The sequence below is a fragment of the Sinocyclocheilus anshuiensis genome, unplaced genomic scaffold, assembly GCF_001515605.1.
Source record: "Sinocyclocheilus anshuiensis isolate Anshui unplaced genomic scaffold, SAMN03320099.WGS_v1.1 scaffold937, whole genome shotgun sequence".
NCBI classification, from domain to species: domain Eukaryota; kingdom Metazoa; phylum Chordata; class Actinopteri; order Cypriniformes; family Cyprinidae; genus Sinocyclocheilus; species Sinocyclocheilus anshuiensis.
This window is the reverse complement of record NW_015554129.1, coordinates 705,451-723,939: the sequence shown is the minus strand read 5'-3', so window position 1 is coordinate 723,939 and position 18,489 is coordinate 705,451. Positions and strand designations below refer to the sequence as shown.

At 35.1% G+C, this 18,489-nt stretch overlaps 1 protein-coding gene across 1 annotated transcript in view; it reads right to left on the bottom strand.

The window, feature by feature from the left end:
• LOC107670242 (pleckstrin homology domain-containing family G member 3-like) overlaps positions 1–18,489 on the bottom strand; it is a 71,142-nt gene that overhangs the window by 5,919 nt on the left and 46,734 nt on the right. Inside the window, exons 3-14 of the mRNA XM_016462779.1 lie at positions 13,280–13,380; positions 9,780–9,849; positions 8,853–8,899; positions 7,943–8,093; positions 6,632–6,763; positions 6,423–6,503; positions 4,507–4,593; positions 4,370–4,403; positions 4,169–4,264; positions 4,040–4,072; positions 2,711–2,721; positions 999–1,331 (exon numbers count right to left, since the gene is read on the bottom strand). Coding sequence (XP_016318265.1) covers positions 999–1,331; positions 2,711–2,721; positions 4,040–4,072; positions 4,169–4,264; positions 4,370–4,403; positions 4,507–4,593; positions 6,423–6,503; positions 6,632–6,763; positions 7,943–8,093; positions 8,853–8,899; positions 9,780–9,849; positions 13,280–13,380 — 1,176 coding nt within the window. The remainder of the gene's footprint in view (positions 1–998; positions 1,332–2,710; positions 2,722–4,039; positions 4,073–4,168; positions 4,265–4,369; positions 4,404–4,506; positions 4,594–6,422; positions 6,504–6,631; positions 6,764–7,942; positions 8,094–8,852; positions 8,900–9,779; positions 9,850–13,279; positions 13,381–18,489) is intronic.

Sequence of the window (18,489 nt, the reverse complement as noted above, 5' to 3'; positions counted from 1 at the left end):
ATGTTTGATAATATATGTAGGCCTGAAAATATTACATTAATATCAAATGTAAACAATGGCGCCACTGGGTGTCAGGTATCAGAATGGAGACAGAAGGCTGGAGGAGAAGATACTAGGAATTTATGATGTCAGCCAAAAATTTAATTTGTTAGGGACAGAGCAAGTTAATCAATTTTGATTACAGATGACAAACTTTTGCTGGATTCAAAAATTAAATACTTAAGTGTCAGTTTTGTTTTTTGATGTTCTTAAAAATTTGAGAATCAACATCTGAACATCTCTAATATTGAGGACCAAACCTGCAGAAATTAAAAAAATAAAAAATAAATAAATAATTAAATAATTAAATGTAATAACAGGAAAATAAAGAAATAAATGACTTGATAAAAACAAATATAGTTCATCCGGAATTTATTTTTAAATTACCTTTTTCCTTTATGTATTATTTTCTGTATTTATTTTACATGTATTTTTATTCTTTTTAACTTTTATTTACTCATACTTTCATTCATTTTTATATTTATTTATTTATAAATGTATTTATTCATGTGTTTATATGTATTTATTCCCACATGCATTTATTTCCATATTTATTTATTATTTTTACACTACAAGCCAAATGCCTGCTTTTCAATAAAGCTATTATTGCTGATTTGAATAAAAAAACCTGTAACAATAAAAAAGAGTGAACATTTATCATTAACGATCATAACCGTTGCTAGATGTCAACAAAGTGACATTCAGCAATACAGTGAGAAAATTAATGAAGTAATATACAGTATATGCGTTGTGTGTTGAACTGTAACAAGTTTGTTACAATTTGTTTAGTTCTTCTAGCATTGCTGGATGCTCTACAAAGTTAGCTTCTGCTTATGCTTTGTGAGCTGTTAGTGAATTGAGGCATTCTGTGAGAGCACATGCAACATGGCGGGAGGTTTGGCAGACATGCAGGTCATGTTGGGGTATGACAGAATCCCCTTGGTGGCAGAGGACCTCACCGTTGTGAAGTCCATGGAAAGCAAAGCTCTGGCTCTATAGTGCCAGCAGGAAATGGCAGCCAACATTGAACTGGCAAAGTCAGCTACCTGGTTGTCCTCCATTAGAATATCGTCAGAGTCACTTCCCTCCCCTTCTGCTTCATCCCCATTCTCTTGCATCAATCTGGCCTTTAGAGACGGCGAGGCACGGATGGGTTCCTCATTATCACTGGGAATCAGGGCTTCAGGAGAGTATTCGTCTTGTGCAACAGGCTTCTCAGCTGAAGACTCGCATAAGCCAAGAGTGCTATCGGCTATCAAGTCAACGGCCAATGCCCCCTCACTGTCAGAATGCTGGGGCATGAAGTCACAAAGATTTCTTCTTAGGAGATATAAGGACATGACCCAAACCAAGAAAAAAAGAATATTTCTTTGGAAAAAGAATTTCCTTTTGGGTATAAAGGTGCCCTACTTCTCACAAGCTGTTGACATCACTCTAAAAACAGAGGGGGATAGTAACGTGCTACATTTTACTTTGATACATCTACTTAAGTAACTTTTTTAAAAATGTACTTTTTGAAGTAAGTTCAATGATGGGTACATCTCACTCGAGTACAAATTTCTAATGACAAAAATGTACTTTGACTTTAAGGCGCATTCACATCGAGATCGATAATGTTCTTTAAGTATCTTAAAGCAGGGTTAAATTCTGATTGACCATCACTGTTTTTATCACTCATCAGCTTCAAATAATTCTGAAGGTTATTCCATTGATATCGTTCCTCCTTGTTGTTATTGTTCCCCATTTTCATAGAATTAAAAAAATTCTTAAAACTACTTTAGGTATTGTAATAGTTATTGTCCTTGGTGTGAACAGACCTTTACATTGGGCAACTGTACTCTCTATGTTCCAATATTTTGACACCATTTCTCACGCATGCACAGAGAAACATCCTTTATGCCAAACATGTAACCGACTTCACCATGATCACTTCATCATCATCTTGCTTGCTCCTAATCAGATCCTAAGTAACTATCTAGTAACTCACTACCTGACAGTGGCGGCTCGTCGGGGGAGGCAGGGGAGGCACGGTTTCCCCATAATTTTGAGGTGAAAATGGGAGGACAATTTAATGTTAATAAAATTCACTTAATTAAATGGCACAACAGGCAGCTCTCTTGTAACACAGACTTTTAAGAAGGGATGGATGTTTGCTTCAAGTGATAGGCCAGGTAAGTGAAATTATATTATCTTGCTGTATGTCGTTTTCTTTACGTTTTCTGACTAAAAGCAACCAAAAAGCCATTTTAAAGTGGTTAAGCAAATAATAGTAATAATAATAATAATCGGCAGGGATCCCAGACCAATACAATTAGTGTGCCTCCTCTGTTTTAAAACCCACGAGTCGCCACTGCCACCCGAGTAGTCTTTTCATTGGAAACTCTTTTTTACTTTTACCTAGTCATTGTAAACATTATTACTTTTACTACTTCTTGAGCGTTTTATTTTATTTGTCAGTATTTGTACTTTTACACACCCGTCTTCAACATTTCAACAATCTTGCGGACCACAAAGTAAACAACACATCAAATAAAAAGAGCATAATTTGTACACTTCTGCTTGTGTGGTTTCTAGCATTCGTTGTGTTTTTTATATACTGTCTTTGTGGTTTTGTATAACCACATCTAACTGAATTCTAAATGTTCCTTTGGTTGATTTAACGGCGTCTTACCTTTAGTATTACTGAAGAATTCACCCAGACATCAGCCAGATAAAAGAAAGAGAATATTAGTAAATTTGAAGCCATTTTTATCAACAGTGTTTATAACTTTGTTGCAAACAATTTCAGTGAAATATGTGAAATACAAATGGTATAAAGTAGGGTCCAGGAACATAACGTAACATTACTTCTTTTCTTTTCAAATACCAAAATGTAAGCACATTTGTGACATTAGCCATACTTTGTAGAATTTCTGGCTTTCATTTAAGCACAATATGCTTGGAACATTCTCAAATAATGCTTTAAAGAACATGGATTTTCAGGTTTGAATTTTTTTTTTTTGAGCCACTTGAGTGCCACATTCATTAAAGAAAAAGAGAGACAAAGCAAAAACAGACATTCAGTTTTTTTTGGGTTAATTTTTTCAGTTAAACATTCTGCTTAAATTAAAGTTAATAATACAATTTAAAGGGGTGGTTCACTGGTTTTTTTCTAGGCTTGATTGTGTTTATGGGGTGCAGTCTAACGTGTTAATGCCTCGTTTAAAAAAAAACACATTCTTTTTCACATAATTTACCTTTATGTACAGCAACTGCACGCACGTTCATGTTTAATGCTTCTCATAGCTATGTGAAAATAAGTGTATAATTGGAAAAGTTCATTGTCGGAGCTGAGCTGAATGAGAGAGAGAGCGTGTGAAGAGCAGGGGAACGCGAGGAATAGTATTAAGAACGAGAGAGAGAGAGCGTGTGCAGAGCAGGGGAACGCGAGGAACAGTATTAAGAACCGCTGCTTTAGAACATTGATTTTGAAACTTGTGAATCCATTAGAATCATTAGAAGACAGAATCACGATTCATATATGAACAGATTTTTACGTGCACCTCTAGTTTTCTCTTCCTCTTCTCTAAAGCAGCGCAGCATGGCATCGCCCCCTTTGCTGCCTTTTCCCAGGGGCGGGGTTTATCTGGGTTTGTGATGTCACGAACCCAGGAAGTAACTTGTTGTAGTCCCTACCAGCCGTTTTTGTAGGCATTAAACTGCCAGAATTTTAAAAGACAATATCTCCGTTTGCATTGAACTTTCAGCTTCGTAACTTTGCAGATATTGTTTATGCTCAAACAGCAACATTACACACTAACTAACGTTAAAAAAGTGAAATCGCAATGAACCACCCCTTTAAATGTCTTACTACACAAGATAAATAGACACATTTTCACTAGTGTCTGATCCCACTGTATCATTATTACATGCCAGCAGCTAACACGCATGATCTTTTTATTTAAATATAGGACAATATCTTTACTTAAAGTTAGAACAGAATGGACACATGGAGATTTACCTTCAGTGTTCTTTAGGATCTCTTTAGATGGTTCTGTTGGAAGATGAAGTAGAAAACCATCTTTGTAAAATTGGAAAGTTTCAATTAAAAAAAGATAAGTTAAGACCAAGACTTAGATTGGGAACCTACCTGATTGTCTCCGGCCTTGTCTAGAGTTAGAAAACTCCTCTGACTGGCATGACACAGACTTTTTGAGCTTCTCAGGACTGTACCTATACTTTTTGTCTGAAAAAAAAGTTGTCCATCAAAACAGGCCCATGACATTTTTTTTCATATTAAAAAAAGAAAAATGGTATGAAATTATATTCATGAGTGGTTAGAAATATTTACAAATAGAATCCATCTCCAAGATTGCTTCCTTTGCCTAAAAGAGAAACACAAAATAATTATCTGTCCAAAATAATTTTAGATATTTTAAATACAAAACCTAGTAAGGTTTTTTTTTTTTTTTTTAATTCATTGCATACCTTTTGTGGTATCACAGCCTGATGGTTCTCTAGAATGAGCCGTTTAATATGATGAGCCCATAATTTTTTTTCCTCCACCGTCCTAGCCTAGTGAAAATACGATTCACATCATTTCAGGAGTTGTATAAACATAAAAACAATAAGAAAATAATATTTTTTTTTATTATTATTTACTCAAACCCATATGCTTTTATTTTTTTCTGTGAAACATAGGAGGAGCTCCATTTTAAAGAATTTTCATACAGTGACAGCTCATAGTGAGCATGAGCTTTCAAGATCCAACAAGAACAACATGATAGTAGTCCATCCAACACAATATGTGTGGTTATTTTAAGTCTTCTAAAGCCAAAGGATAGCTTTGTTTTATGAACAGCAAAATAATTTTTTTGCACTCCAATCAAATATGGCATCAATAATACACAATGTTGAATGTCAACAGCAATAAATATCACTGGATCTGAAATGTCTTTAAACTAAACATTACAATGTTTTATCATTGATCTAAGAGCTGCAGTGAAGGTGGACATTTGATATATGACAGATAACTTCGAAGAGTCCTTTTAGGGCAAGAGCTGCATAAAGATTCTTTAAAGTCCCCCTGCAGTCACTAATTTTATTCCTTAAAACTCATCTTTGATAATCAAAATGAGATATTTAATGTTTTTGCCGTGTAAATAATTTTTCATGCCTTAAAATGGCTTGAATATAACACTATACCCTTAACTAATTTAGTATATGTGGAGTCATGAATATGTGCATTAATTTAATCACACCAGCTCAGACTACCTGCTCCATTTTTACTTGGTTAACTGAAGTAGTAAATGCTACAAAGTGGCAATATTAATCCGTTTTGAAAGATTAATCTGTTGAATAAATGAATTAATTCCGAAGAAGAAGAGGAAGAGTGAATTATACAGGGCTGTCTACAAGGTGATATCAGAATGGTAATAATAATAATACATTTATTTTGTACAGCAATTTTAAAAATAACTTTGTCAAAGTGCTTTGCACAACAATGTAAAACATTACAGTTTAAATATAACGAACAAAAAAAATTACAAAAAAGAACAGATAATCAAGTAAAAGCTATTCTAAAATAAAATGTTTTAAGATGAGATTTAAAAATGCCTAATGAATTTGCATTCCTAATGGCAGCCGGGTGAGAATTCCACAGTTTTGGAGCATAGGATAAAAAGGCCCTATCATTCCTCAAGCAAAGTTGTGTTTTAGGAAAAACTATAAAGCCACAGTGAGAGAATCTCAAGTTATGAATTGGTCTGAAAGGCGTTAAAAGTTTGGCCAAATATTGTGGAGCCAGATCATGCAAATCCTTGTATGTCAGCATAAGGATATTGAAATCTATACCTGACAGGAAGCCAATGAAACAATAGGGGTTATATGGTCACCAACCATGGCCCCTGATGGGATTCCAGCTGCTGAGTTTTTTTAAATTATTATTATTATAATATATATATATTTTTTACAAATATTGTCATTTATTAAGGGAGGATTTAGAAACACCAATAAGGATAACATAACAGTAGTCAATGTGCAAGAAAACAAAAGTTAATCAACCTTTCAGCAACAGAAAAGGACAGCATAGGCAATAAATGTGCATTATTTCTATGAAAGAAGGAGGTCTTAACAGTGTACAAAAGCTTAAATGACAGGCTGGCATCAAAGAGGACTCCAATATATATTTTTTTGTTTTCTTTGTAACTCAAAGGCAACACCATCAACTGACAAAGCTATAGAGCCAGCAGTACGCAGCTGATGGGGAGAGCCAAAAAGCATTTTAACAGAAAATTATTAGGCATCCATATCCATAATCTCAAAAATACAGTTGAAAAGATGAGAAACGTCCACAAATTGACCTTGTTTTTGAATGTATATACACTGAACAAAATTATATGGACACGAAAGGTGCCCTCTAGAACCAATTCTCCATATGTAGTCAGATCAGGTCCCTTCCAGTTTATGAGCAGAGACTGGACCTCCTGAGATAGATTATGGAGGTACTGAGATCATGAATTGGTTAATATCTTCACTAAACATGGCTGAGCACATAAACAAGAGCAGTGAAACATGCTCATAACACAACTTCTTTGTGTGTTTGCGAGCTCACCTGAAGACGGACTGCATGTTCATGTTTTCTCTTCATGTCGTTTATATACCACGCAACACCAGTCATAGTGTAAATGGCCTCCTCCACCACCTCATAACCCTCCTCCTCTGGATCAAAGTGCTTGGCAATCTCCTACAATATAAAAAACATCCAAATAAATCCAAAATTGTTTATTGCATAAAAGCAACAAAAATGGCAATCATGAAATCAACCATGATATTCTTTTAACATTACCTTAAACTGTAAAGGCCCAACAATATTCACAATAATTTACATTACAGGCTAACTAAAAAAAAAAATGTAAATGCATTAGCATAAATATGATTTCTTCCCAAGTATCACACTCTATTACCAAGTGACCAATGGATTTCCATCAAAATAGTGTAGAGCAGTGGTTCTCAATCTTTTTGACTCCAAGGCCCCCCGTTGTCCACAACAATATTTGAAGGCCCCAAGACTTTTCCAGTTGTTTGTGATTTACTGGACAAAGAATTAAGGGGATTCCCTCATATATGCATATAAGTCTTTGGGAATCCTGGTTCCTCTATTAAAAACAGTTGTTGAGGGGGGTAAAATAAATAATAACTATATCTTGATTTTTATTATTTTATCTTTTTAATTTGAATGGTTGTTTTGTCTCATTTTACATAATTTTAAGTCATATTTAAACCAATTGGAAGTTTACTGAGGCCCCCTAGTGGGCCCCACTAGAATCACTGCTGTAGTTTGATTAAATGCACAGCCTTTGATGTCAACAACAAACAAGGATGGCAATGTTTTTCCCTTTTAAAAAGATGAAAAAAATTGCTATCCACAATTATACAAATGCACATTCATATGGTTATTTTACATTTGAATAATGTGCATTTAGTATTTTTACCCTAGTAACACAGACCTGTGATCTGTTTTGCTTGAGAACCGATGATATAGCTCTTTCCCCTTAACTCTTTCAATAAATATCTTGCAAATGCACACGAATGTATACAAGATTGAGAAAGAAAAAATAAAACAATTTCCAAATGCAAAAAAATGTGTTTGCCTGACGAAGGTCTTTGACCGAAACGTTGCTATTTTTAATTTTTTTGAATGAAGGGAGAATAACAGTGTGCAGATCTTTTTTCTAATATTTGATGTACCTTTTGATCTTGCACCTGGCCAAGACTTTTTTTGGATGTGTGACCCTTCCAAATGCAAAAAACTATCATAGCCCAACAAAAATGATCATGCATGATAATGGAAGCATTGCTCACGGTAGGTGATTTGAAGCCTTTGCTACTCTCTAAAGCATTATCCTGAGAGTGGTTGTCTAACCTGTAGTAAAAGATGATATTTGAGGATCCTCTGGACAGGCTTGAGAAGGTAAGATCCCAGAGGCAGGGATCGCTTTAAAGCAGCTTGCCTCTCCCTGAAGAACTTGGCAAGAGTTTTGTTTCTCATGCAGTCTGTTAGAGCAGCCACAGAGCTATGGAGAGAGTATGAACAGTCAAAACAGCACAGCACACCACACTAACAAATATGTCATTATACAAACTGATGATAACAATAACTCTCTGATAATTCATTAATCATCAAAGTTTACAAAGGAAATACATAATGCTCCAAACAGAAATAGCACCTACAGTAAGACCTATCACTCATGTGCAGAGGCACTAGTGACTATTGATTGGTGGTCGACTTGTATTAACGATGACATCTACATCCATCTAAAACTGTACACATATCACATAATACACATAACTCTTGATTGTTTTTAAACTGCATAACGATTTTATGTCTGTGCTTGATTTTACTATATGTTTTGTCTGTAGATTGTTTTGTAACTATGTACTGCTGCTATGGCAAAATAATTCTATGTAATGCATTTTACTGTCCCCATACATTGGTTCAGTAATATGTCTGGTATTGACCCTGAATTTGTCTGCTTGTTCGGGTATTAAAAACCTTATTGGTCATGAATTATTTGACCAACCACTGCATTAATATTAGTTATTGAATTGAAAAACACTTATAGTTTTGATGCAGTTTAACGACGTTTGATGAATATTATATGCATTAAAGTGTGAATCTCATAAATCCTGTCAAGAAATGTGCAGGTAATATTTTAACTCCCCCCAAATTAGACAGAAACCAAAGGTGCTTTTCTTTGGTGCACATCAATCTGACCATCTAGCCAGAGGCTCTTCATCATAATATGTCACTTTGAGCATTCAGTGCCACTTACTTTGGGTAGTTGGTGCAATATTGTGTGTAGATGTCAAAATATTCACGCTAAAAACAGAGAGGAAAACCATAGTCAGTAAAGTGTTTCTCAACAACACCCAATCACATCACACAATGCAAATATTCAGCTGCAATGAGCCTCATTTACATAATTCGATTTGGAAATCACCATACACTGTAATTACGGCACTGTTTTTCTGGAGCTTAAGTATTTTGAAGTTGTTTTCAAGTAAAGATGTTAAAGAACTTACTGAATAAACATAAACACTCATCATTACAGATATACAGTGGGTACGGAAAGTATTCAGACCCCCTTAAATTTTTCACTCTTTGTTATATTGCAGCCATTTGCTAAAATCATTTAAGTTAATTTTTTTTCCTCATTAATTGACTGTTCTTGAATGGCCCAGCCAGAGCCCTGACTTAAACACAATTGAGCATCTCTGGAGAGACCTAAAAATGGCTGTCCACCAACGTTTACCATCCAACCTGACAGAACTGGAGAGGATCTGCAAGGAGGAATGGCAGAGGATCCCCAAATCCAGGTGTGAAAAACTTGTTGCATCTTTCCCAAAAAGACTCATGGCTGTATTAGATCAAAAGGGTGCTTCTACTAAATACTGAGCAAAGGGTCTGAATACTTAGGACCATGTGATATTTCAGTTTTTCTTTTTTAATAAATCTGCAAAAATGTCAACGATTCTGTGTTTTTCTGTCAGTATGGGGTGCTGTGTGTACATTAATGAGGAAAAAAAATTAACTTAAATGATTTTAGCAAATGGCTGCAATATAACAAAGAGTGAAAAATTTAAGGGGGTCTGAATACTTTCCGTACCCACTGTATTTCCTGTTTAGTTTCATAAACATATTATTTGAATATGATCAGATCTAAAGCCTTGAAAGGCACTGGGGTCAGCTTGAACTTCACCTTGATCACAAAGCATCTGGCAATGGCCACAGGATCATTGTCACACATGTCCAGTGATTGAAGGAGCTCACTAAAAGTAAAGAGAAAGCATGTTTACAGACCACAAAACATTTACTGTAACTAATGTAAACTACTGTAAAACACCACATGCTCTGCACACTTCTGTAAAGAAAAACAGCCCCATTAAGGCCATTATAGCGTTAAGCTTGCAAAAGGCCTTGTGATACAGAATTAACAGCACATGCAGTCTGCAAGTCAGTCATCCTTCTGTGGTCAGTGAAAAAAAAATGAACGTCTCTTACCACTCTTTGTCCATGCGTGTGATTAATAAAGCAATGCCTTGATGGAACACCTTAAATCTCTTTAATTGTATTAAAATAAAATCACTTTAATGAACAGCAGCAAGTGGCTTATTCCTTTTAAAAACTAACATGAAAAAATACACTATTGCATAAATGATTACATGTACAAATAATAATCACTATCTCTTTAAACTAAAACTTTTTTTTTTTTGGTGATTTGAAATTTGAAATTGCAAACAACAAATAATTGGATGGCAATATTTTTAAAAGTAAGAATACTTGATTGTTAGATTCACTGTAATATCTTTAATTTTAACTGACAGCATTTGCTTCGCCACTGTTATAAGAAATCTGAATCTCCTGTCCATTAAGTGTAGTTCAATCCATGTTTAAATGGATTTGAAAGCAAAACTCAGGGCTTAGATGACCACAGCAAACCCCACAGCATACAGAAGTCTACACTTTCTGTGTCATGCATTTGTGACATACCACAAACAGAAATATGGCAATTATTCACTCACTTACTGTATGGTGTTGAGGAGAAAAGTATCTCTCTGCAGTAAGACCAACACCTAACAACAGGTGAGCGGACAATGTTCAAAAACAATATATTGATGATTGGTTAGATGGGAAAAGGTGAAGAACCCTGTGTGTTCAAGGCTCCATGAAACCTTTTTAAGGAACAGCATGAGGGGAAAAAAAAAACTTTAAAAAGTTAAAAGCTCTAATCTAGAGTCACAGCTTTAAGCCACCTATATGCTACTGATTACCTAACATTATAAGATATAAGTAGTAACAGATATAAGTAGATTTTTGTCCACACAATTGTTCTTTAGAATGAGAATGTCCCTCTGCCTAACAAATCATAGTTTATGTACCAAAACACAAAAAAGAAAAGTGCACCTCAAGTCTTTAATGTTTTAGTCTCCCTTTAACAATGGCAAGGTAATGTGTTTGGTTTTCAGGAAACGGACATACTGGCTAAATGAGTGGACTGCAATTCACTTTTAATTAAAGCATCTAACAAATTTATATGCAAATGTAAATTTAAATTTGAAAAAGATTCATGAAAAATTACATGAGAGAATTTATAAATTCTTAACATACTGTAAGCATAAGCTTATTCGGACAGTTTAGTAGTTTCTCTCTTCTCTTTTCCTCTTTCATATCATGTTAAAGCAGGGAGTGTGCTCGAACAAAAAGGACTCTTTGTACATGTGAGTATGAAGGCACATGCGTAACAAATGTGAAAAAAGCTACAAAAATAGATATCAACCCAGGGCTCTACAGTACCATTTCAGTCACATTCTGCAACTGAAAATTACTGTGCGACTGTAAAAAAAGAAAATAAAAAAATTAGGCAAGTGTTCTGAAGTGCATGAATAGTTGCATGACAAATGCAAAATTAACATTCGCCAAAGCAGCAAATGAGACTAAAAATTGCAAAGGTATCAATTTAATTATGTACATTTATAGTCTGGTGTGCAGCGTGACACTGTGTTCATTCACACGTGAGCAGCTCATGATTTGTTGTGTTTTCAGTGTCTCATTAGCAGTGTCTCAGCTCGGTTCCCAGTAAAAGGTGCTTTACATGAACTCCATCTATGTAAGCACCGTGAGATTTGGTCACTTATATGACATGCTGAAGGTTTCCCCTGTTCTCACTGGTTCTCTGGCAATATACGTTTTTACTCTGCACTCACTGACATGGAGTTTGGTAATAATACATTATTGTTTTTTTTTTTATAGTCATATTGAATAGATTCCATAAAACCAACAGTTTAAGTGTGTCCTTAAACAACTGAAGTGGAGAAAGAAATTAGAAAAAAAGGTTAATTGTAACATTCTCTTCTTGTGCAGCTTTTATACACAAGCACAGCAAACCTGAACTTCTTTAAAGAAAATTAAAAAAGGAAAAAGAAATATATTTTATTTTTTATAAGTGAAATCACAATTTGGTTTTCCCAAATAGTTAAACTCTCAGCAAGCCCTGTTTTTGTAATGCAAATAAAATCAGTAAAAACTCCCAAAATGCCTTTTATGGTACATTCACATGGTGCGAGGGCATCGACGCTTAATGGAGGGCATGCTTGGTGCTGATGCGACTGTCAGAGTGACAACAGCCAATCACATTCGTTTTCTGGTGTTGCATGAACGTGATTGGCTAGCACCAGGGTATTTGCATAAGGTGATCTTATTGGCTGACGCCTGCATTGGTGCTTGAAAAGTTTTCAACTTTAACTCGATGCAACAGACTCACAATTCAGTTCGGCAATGCTTGACGTCACTCCATTCAAAGTAAACGAGAAGCGTTGACGCTGACGCCCCTTGTGAATGTACCGTTACTGTTACTGTGAAAAATTGCTTTTACTGTTATATAAGATTTCTATGGAGCTTATAATATGACAAAAATAAAAAAAAATATTGAATTTGATGTTCCGAATTTCCTCTCCATCTTGAAAACTTGAAGCTGTATTTTTAAAAACTGGATATTTGCAGGCTAAGATTTCAGAACTAAAAATTCGCTGTTTGAAAATACATGTCTTTAAAACTCTGCCATGAAAACATCCAGTTGTGTTAAATTTCAAATGTTTAATATTCAAGTAAAAAAAAACTAAGTTAGAACTATGTTAAATGACACATAATATTCAGTTTTGTTAAATGACACTTGTAAATAATTCAAATTTACACAATACAATTTCAATTAGTTTTGTCATAGTATAAACTCCATAGATTTCAGTCATTCCGCCCACCCAAATTAGGGAGTTGATGAGTCAATCTTTTAGTAGACCAAAGACATAAACATTTTGTGTGGACTATTCATCAATAAATACCTGTCAGGAACAGCTATTCATCATTCTTTTAATATTCTGTTAATTAACTTTTTTATTTACTTAATTTAATCATCAGCATTTAAGTGACAACTACAAAACGGTAAAAAAAAAAATCCTTCTTTGGTGTGGGCTCTAATAACAGCTATATTTCAGACAAGATAGCTTGTTACAGCTATCTTTCAACCTTTAGTCACCATTGTTATTAAATAAGAAATTAAAATAACATTATAATGTCTTCAAATTAAGATTGTTCTTTATATAGAAAACCTATGCATTCCAGTGTCTGCATGCATCAATAAATGACTGGTGCTGGTTTTAGTTTTGTTGGGCTTCAAAAACAAGCTAATAATGAATGATTTCTTACCTGTTAAACTCATAAATGTCCTCTATGTTTCCAAACAGAGCACACACCTGTTCTGGCTTGATGGGAAGATCTCCTGTATCTATAATGTGAGCAAGGTAATCCTGCAAAGAGAAAATCAATCTTGAATACTCTTAACTTGCATAAAACTGCAGACTTTTGAAAGACATTTTTTTTTTAAGATTATCACAAAAGTTGCACACTATATTGGTAAGCATATCAATGTGCATCAGCCAATATTTGCATTTTTAACAGGCAATGACTGAAATTATGTCTTTTAAACTCAAACAGCACAAAAGTGCCAAAATATTTTCTAAATATTTTTAAATATTTACTCTATCATTCTGTGTCAACTCTATGGAAGCTCGTTTCCGCCACTGAATAAAAAATAAGAGGTAATTGCGACTTTTTATCTCACAATTCTGACTTTTTTTCTCAGAATTGCGATACAAACTCAAAAGGTTTTTTTACCTTTTAAAACGTCATAATTGAGAGATATAAACTCGCAATTCTGAGAAATAAAGTCAGAATTGCGTGATATAAACTCGCAATTGCGAGACAAAGTCGCAATTCTGAGAAATAAAGTCAGAACTGCGAGATATAAACTCACAATTCTGACTTTTTTTCTCGCAATTCTGACTTTTTTTCTCAGAATTGTGAGATATAAACTCGCAATTCTGAGAACATATCAGTCTTTTTCCCCCCTCAAAATTGGACTTTAACTCGCAATTGCGAGTTTATAACACGCAATTCTGACTTTATAACTCCCAATTGCGAGTTTATATCTCACAATTCTGAGAAATACAACGGGCTTCCATACAACTCAACCAGGTCCCCGGCTCAAATTTGTGATTTTTTTCTGAAGAAAGACAGACATGCACTGTATAGTAATGAAAGCCAAAATATTAAATGTCATGGATGAATATTTAGATCCAAGAGCCAAGGGGGTAAAAATTACTTCAGAAAGATGGCAGCATCATAATGTTATGTTTACATGGAGATTGGTAGGTCTGTTAGTAAAATCTGTTCACTTTAGCAATCTTTGTTGCATTGCCAATGGAGACCATTAAAAAAGGGGCAAACAGCACTTTTCAGGGTTTTTTTCTTCCAAGTTTGCATGCCTGTAAATCAAGAAGTATAAAAGATATCTTAATGCCCTTTTAGATATTGGGTCTTAACAAACTTTCCTTTTGGCATCTTCATTTTTAAGGCCCTATATGGTTCGGTTCCAGAGATATTGTAATTTTAAAATGGCTCCAGGAGTAAATTGTTAAAATGTACATATTTTAGTGGTCAAAAACCAAATGTGTGTCAATTTGCAAAAATATGATACTAAACAGAATATTAGATGCCATTGATGTATATTTACTGAGTAATCCACTATATTGTAGATGAGATTGAGACAATTTTCACCTGAGATATGGAGCCAGAATACAGGGTTGTAAAAATTACTTCAGAAAGATGGCAGCATCATGCTGAGATTGGTAGGTCTATTGACTTTAGCAATCTTTGTTGCATTATATGCCAGTGGTGACCATAGGAAAAAGCATTCTTGTGTTTTTTTCCAAAGTTTGCATGCCTGTAACTCAAGAGGTATTACATATATCTTAATGTCCTTTTAGATTCTGATTCTTAACAAACTTTCCTTTTGCTATCTTCATTTTTAAGGCCCTATATGGTTCAGTTCTAGAGATATGAAGATTTCAGTTTGGCTCCATGAGCAAATTGTTCAATTGTGCACATTTTCAGTGGGCAAAAACAAAATGTGGGTCACTTTCCATACAGATGATACTTTTTTCTTTTAAAGAGGAATGTCTGAAGAACAAATAATGTTGAAATTAGTTATGTAGCTCGTTTAATTCTGTCAAAACAACTGCATTGAACATACCTGTCTGAGTGTCATAACTATTCTTTTTCCAAAGTTTGCATGCCTATAACTCAAGAAATATTAAATATATCGCAATATGATTTTAGATTCTAGTTCTTAAACTTTTCTTTTGGAATCTTCATTTTCAAGGCCCTACATCATTCAGTCCCATCGTTTAGTGGCTAAAAAGCAAATGTTGGGCACTTTGTATACAGCTGATACTTATTGTATTTAAAGCAGAATGTCTGAAGAATAAGTAATGTTGAAACTAGGTATGTATCTTGAGATTCAGAGCCAACGAACGAAAACTCAAATCTACTTGCAAAAGCCACCTCAATGACTATGTGTAAACAAATCTCAAACTGATTTGAAAATTGGTTCTAAACAATCAAGAGAATTTTTCATGTTATGTCACTACTTTCAGTACTGCATAGAGAAAGGCATCACCTGTCTTAATGTAACTTCATAGACTGACATTTTACTAGGTATTATACTAGGCTGAGAATATGCAACCACATTTGGCACCAATCATTACACTCAGTGTATAGATGCCTAGTGTTCAGGGCCAAACTTGGTCCATATTTCAAATTTGGTTCAAATGTGGCTCGGGTACAGAGCATTTGGACTGGTATCAACCTGCCGACAAGCTTACACTTTTTGATGATGGGGAGATCAATCTACAAACGGCTTATTTATACTGTAGTTTACTTCTAGGTTACTTTTTTTGCATACTAAATTGAGATAGTAGAAAACATTTGATATTGAAAATACAAACTTAGCTTTAAAGAAAACCAGCGACTAAATTGAGAAGGCATAGAAATGCAATCTGTTTTCCTGTCTGCAAACTGTTCCAGTTCAAGACACCAGCACCACAACTCTTAATTACAAACCGAGGGGAAAAAATCAGAAAAAAAGTGACCTTGAACCAAAAGGCTAAAAGATACAGAAACCACCACCAATGAATAAATAAGCATCTGGGCATTTTTGCAACAAAGCCCATAAGAAAACCCTAAATTATTAGATTAAGAATGCCCTTCTTAATCTAATAATGAAAGTTAGGTTGAAAAAAAAGGTCCACTAACCTTAAATGGATAGTTCACCAAAAAATTAAAATTCTGTCAGCGTTTACTCACTCTCAAGTTTTTCCAAACCTGTATGAATTTTTGTCTTATGCTGAACACATAAGATGATATTTTTAAAAACGAAACCAAATAATTTCCGGTCCCCACTGACTTCCACAGTATTTTCACCATACCAAATCAATGTGGACTAGCGACTGTTTGGTTACCCCCATTCTTCAAAATACCTTCCTTCTATGTTCAACAGAAGAAAGAAATTCATACAGGTTTAGAACAGTTTGAGGGTGAGAAAATGATGACAGAATTTTCATTTTTGGGTGAACTATCCCTTTAAACTTGTCATTATATATATTTCCATTTAATTGCTTAATTGTTCCCTAAGTTCTGTTTGGCTTTGCAACAAAGTCCTTAGTAATCATTTCACCCAAAACAGGTCCATTAAGTCATCTGCTGGAATATAATGTAATGTCATTTAGCAGCACACAGGACGAGAAGAGCCAAACCTCATCACAGCAAGATCACTGGAACACGTCATTCTGTACTGTCGTGCTCAAGCTCAAGGTGGCACTCAAAATCAGTGAATCTAATCACCAGGAAAAAAAAACACTTTAAGAATGAACAAAGTGGCATTAATCAGTTTGGTGTTTGAAAAAAGTTCAAAAGCGCAAATGAAAATATTAGAAAGGACAACAAAATAGATTTGTTAGTGAAAAAATGTCTATACACAATACAAATTTTAGGTTGAAGTCAGTGAGTGCAATAACAATGATTTAGGACAAATAAAACATAATTTAATAGAAAAATATGTGAGTGGTGGCATGTGGCATGGCAGAATTTTGAGCAGCTTTCAGAGTCGTAGCAATGACAACGCCATACACTCATACAAAACAATGTGTTCAAATTTTAGGATGCTCTATGTTCTCTGCCAGACCCCCTCACATCTAACCCGTAAAAAGTGTTCATGCAATCAGCCCATGGACTATATTTACAGGTATTGTCAAGCAGGTACTGAAAGACTTCATTGTTAAGAGGAAAGAGAAGTTTGACTGCTACCAACTGCATGTGAAACCTCACAAGTTTCACATGATCTATGGCAAACTACAGTTCAAAGGCCTTAAAAGAAAGATATGTTGCACAGACACTGCATTGTATTGTTGTGGAACACCTATGCAATGTACACAAATAACAGCAAGTCAAGTCAAATCACCTTTATTTATATAGCACTTTTAACAATACAGATTGTGTCAAAGCAGCTTTACAGTATTAAATAGGAAAATAGTGTGTCAATAATGCAAAAGGACAATAGTAAACACTCAATTTTCAGTTAAAGGTAGTTCATCATTGAATTCAGTGATGTCATCATCCAGCTCAGTTCAGTTTAAATAGTATCTGTGCAATCAAGTCGACAATATCGCTGGGAAATAAGTGTCCCCAACTAAGCAAGCCAGAGGCGACAGCGGCAAGGAACCAAAACTCCATAGATGACAGAATGGAGAAAAAACCTTGGGAGAAACCAGGCTCAGTCGGGGGCCAGTCCTCCTCTGACCAGACGAACCAGCAGGTTGTTCCAGCAAAGTCAGATTGTGCGGAGGACTCATCTGGTTCCTGTGGTCTTATCTCGATGGCCGTGTAGGAGACAAGGTCTTCACTGGGGATCTGTCTCTGTGGCTCATCTAGTTGTTCTGGTCTCCGCTGACATTCAGGGCTGTCAAGGTCATCTCTAGGTCCTGATCCACCACCTGGTTTTTTCAGAATTTAGCAGTAAGAAATTACTCGTCATCCAGTTTTTTATATCGACTATGCATTCTGTGCATACTGCATCCGATTATGCACCAGTTTTTTAAATTGGAATGTTTCGCCAGGCCACGAAGAAATATAGAGCTGAGTATCATCAGTATAACAGTGAAAGCTAACACAATGTTTCCTGATGATATCTCCCAAGGGTAACATGTAAAGCGTGAAAAGTAACGGTCCAAGTACTGAGCCTTGAGGTACTCCATACTGCACTTGTGATCAATATGATACCTCTTCATGCACTGCTACGAATTGATCGCAGTCAGTTCTGGTCTCCGCTGACATTCAGGGCTGTCAAGGTCATCTCTAGGTCCTGATCCACCACCTGGGCTGGATCCGTACTGGATCCGGGTGACTGCAGTGACCATAAGATCTGGATACAGACTGGATCTGGTAACTACGGTGACCTCGGAATAAGAAAGAAACAGACTAATATTAGCGTAGATGCCATTCTTCTATCGATGTAACAAGTA